General features: G+C 43.4%; 1 protein-coding gene across 1 annotated transcript in view; it reads right to left on the bottom strand.

The window, feature by feature from the left end:
- The window catches only part of GFRA3 (GDNF family receptor alpha 3), a 9,445-nt gene extending 9,169 nt beyond the window's left edge, over nucleotides 1-276 (bottom strand). Inside the window, exon 1 of the mRNA XM_029960192.1 lies at nucleotides 208-276. Within this exon, the coding sequence (XP_029816052.1) occupies nucleotides 208-276 (69 nt within the window). The remainder of the gene's footprint in view (nucleotides 1-207) is intronic.
- Between the last annotated feature and the right edge of the window lie 1,253 nt (nucleotides 277-1,529).

A 1,529-nucleotide genomic window follows, 5' to 3' on the forward strand; every position in this document is an offset into this window, starting at 1 on the left:
GGAACGTTTGTTTATCGATGCTTAGCGCATCCCGGTACCGAGGGCAGAGCTGTGACTGCGCACCTTCGGGGGCGTACCTGGGCAAAGGACAGTTAAGTGTCAAGCAGAAGGAGTGTTCTTGGAGGCGAGAGATGCTGACTGGCTTTTGACTCGATTCCCCTGGTGCTTCTTGGCTTTGTTGTGAAGGGTGTCGTTTCAGTTTCTTACCTGTTGCTGGCTCCGCCTCGGTGGAGCTGCCCGTGTGCACCCAGGCATTTCCGAGAGCCCAGCCGGCATTTAGGCAGCTGTGCTTCTTTTGAACAGATCCTTCCTTTTAGTTTGCATCCTAAGATCGCGTTAACCAGTGCGAAAAAGTCACGGTCCAACACATGCACGTCAAACATTAGTAGATGAAAATGAGGCCAACCTTTTGTAGGTCGATTGTTTGTGGGAGTAGAGAGACCTACCCCTTCTGCCCGCAGAGCCCGACAGAAAGGGAAATAACTGTGCAAATACATTAAGTATTCACAATCCAATTCAGTGGTGCCCTCCTCATCCCCAGTTTTGAAAAAGGTTAGTCCTCCTGCTTACTGCTTACGGGGAACTGCCGTGGGAGATCTCTACTGAATAGGAACAACTCGTCCACAAACGCTGGAGGTTCTACTTCATGCTTAAGGCAGAGAGGAAAACCATTCTCGCCATGGCTTGAAGTCTATTTAAAGTTTAATAGTTGGAGGAGCTTAAGGAAAATGGTGGATGGGATAGAGCCTTTTTAACTTTCAAATTAATTGTTTGCAGTTACCATTCAGGAGGAGGAAACAGAGGAGTTAGGCTGGAAAAAAAAACTAGAAACAAAGAGATTTATTTGTAATGGCAATATGAAAAAACAAGGACTGGCTTGATGCTGTGAACTTTATGTTATTGTGAGACATGGTAAGAATAAACAAGTAGATCTGAAAGGTTTTAATCATGATCCAAATTATGACTGTGGCACAGTAGAGACATGTTTGGATTACTAATATGGATGGAATATTAGTACACTAGTGTGCAACCTGTGAGGAGTAACAGGCAGGAGAAGAAATGTTGCCTTCTACAATCATGGATTTGTATACTTTGACACTGTAGGAGCATCTTTTCCACACAATTTGAATGATGGTTAAAAGGAAAGAAAATTGGGCACTGCCATTTATATTCCAGGCTGCTTGGCAGCAAAACCATGCAGAATCATCCATTGCACAGCACTGAAAGATAAGAGCTGCCCAGACATCCCTCATTACAGGAGTACCAGTGGTACAGGGAGTTTGTGGAATGTGTTACCAACTTGTGGATATAGAAAATGATGACAACCTCAGGAGAGGAAGCTCTGCTATATAAACAATTAATTTTCAAGCCTTAGGAAAATAACAGACTTGCTATTTGTCTCCCAGATGGATTTGTCAAGGACTAATACATTTTTTTCCACAACAGGATAACAACTTTTGTGGGGAGCGAAGAAAAACAAGAGATCATATGTACTCAGGACCTTTAAGAACAGCTGTAGACAGATTAGT

The sequence above is a fragment of the Manacus vitellinus genome, unplaced genomic scaffold (genome assembly GCF_001715985.3).
Source record: "Manacus vitellinus isolate BGI_N305 unplaced genomic scaffold, ASM171598v3 scaffold_25_pilon, whole genome shotgun sequence".
In the NCBI taxonomy this organism is placed as follows: domain Eukaryota; kingdom Metazoa; phylum Chordata; class Aves; order Passeriformes; family Pipridae; genus Manacus; species Manacus vitellinus.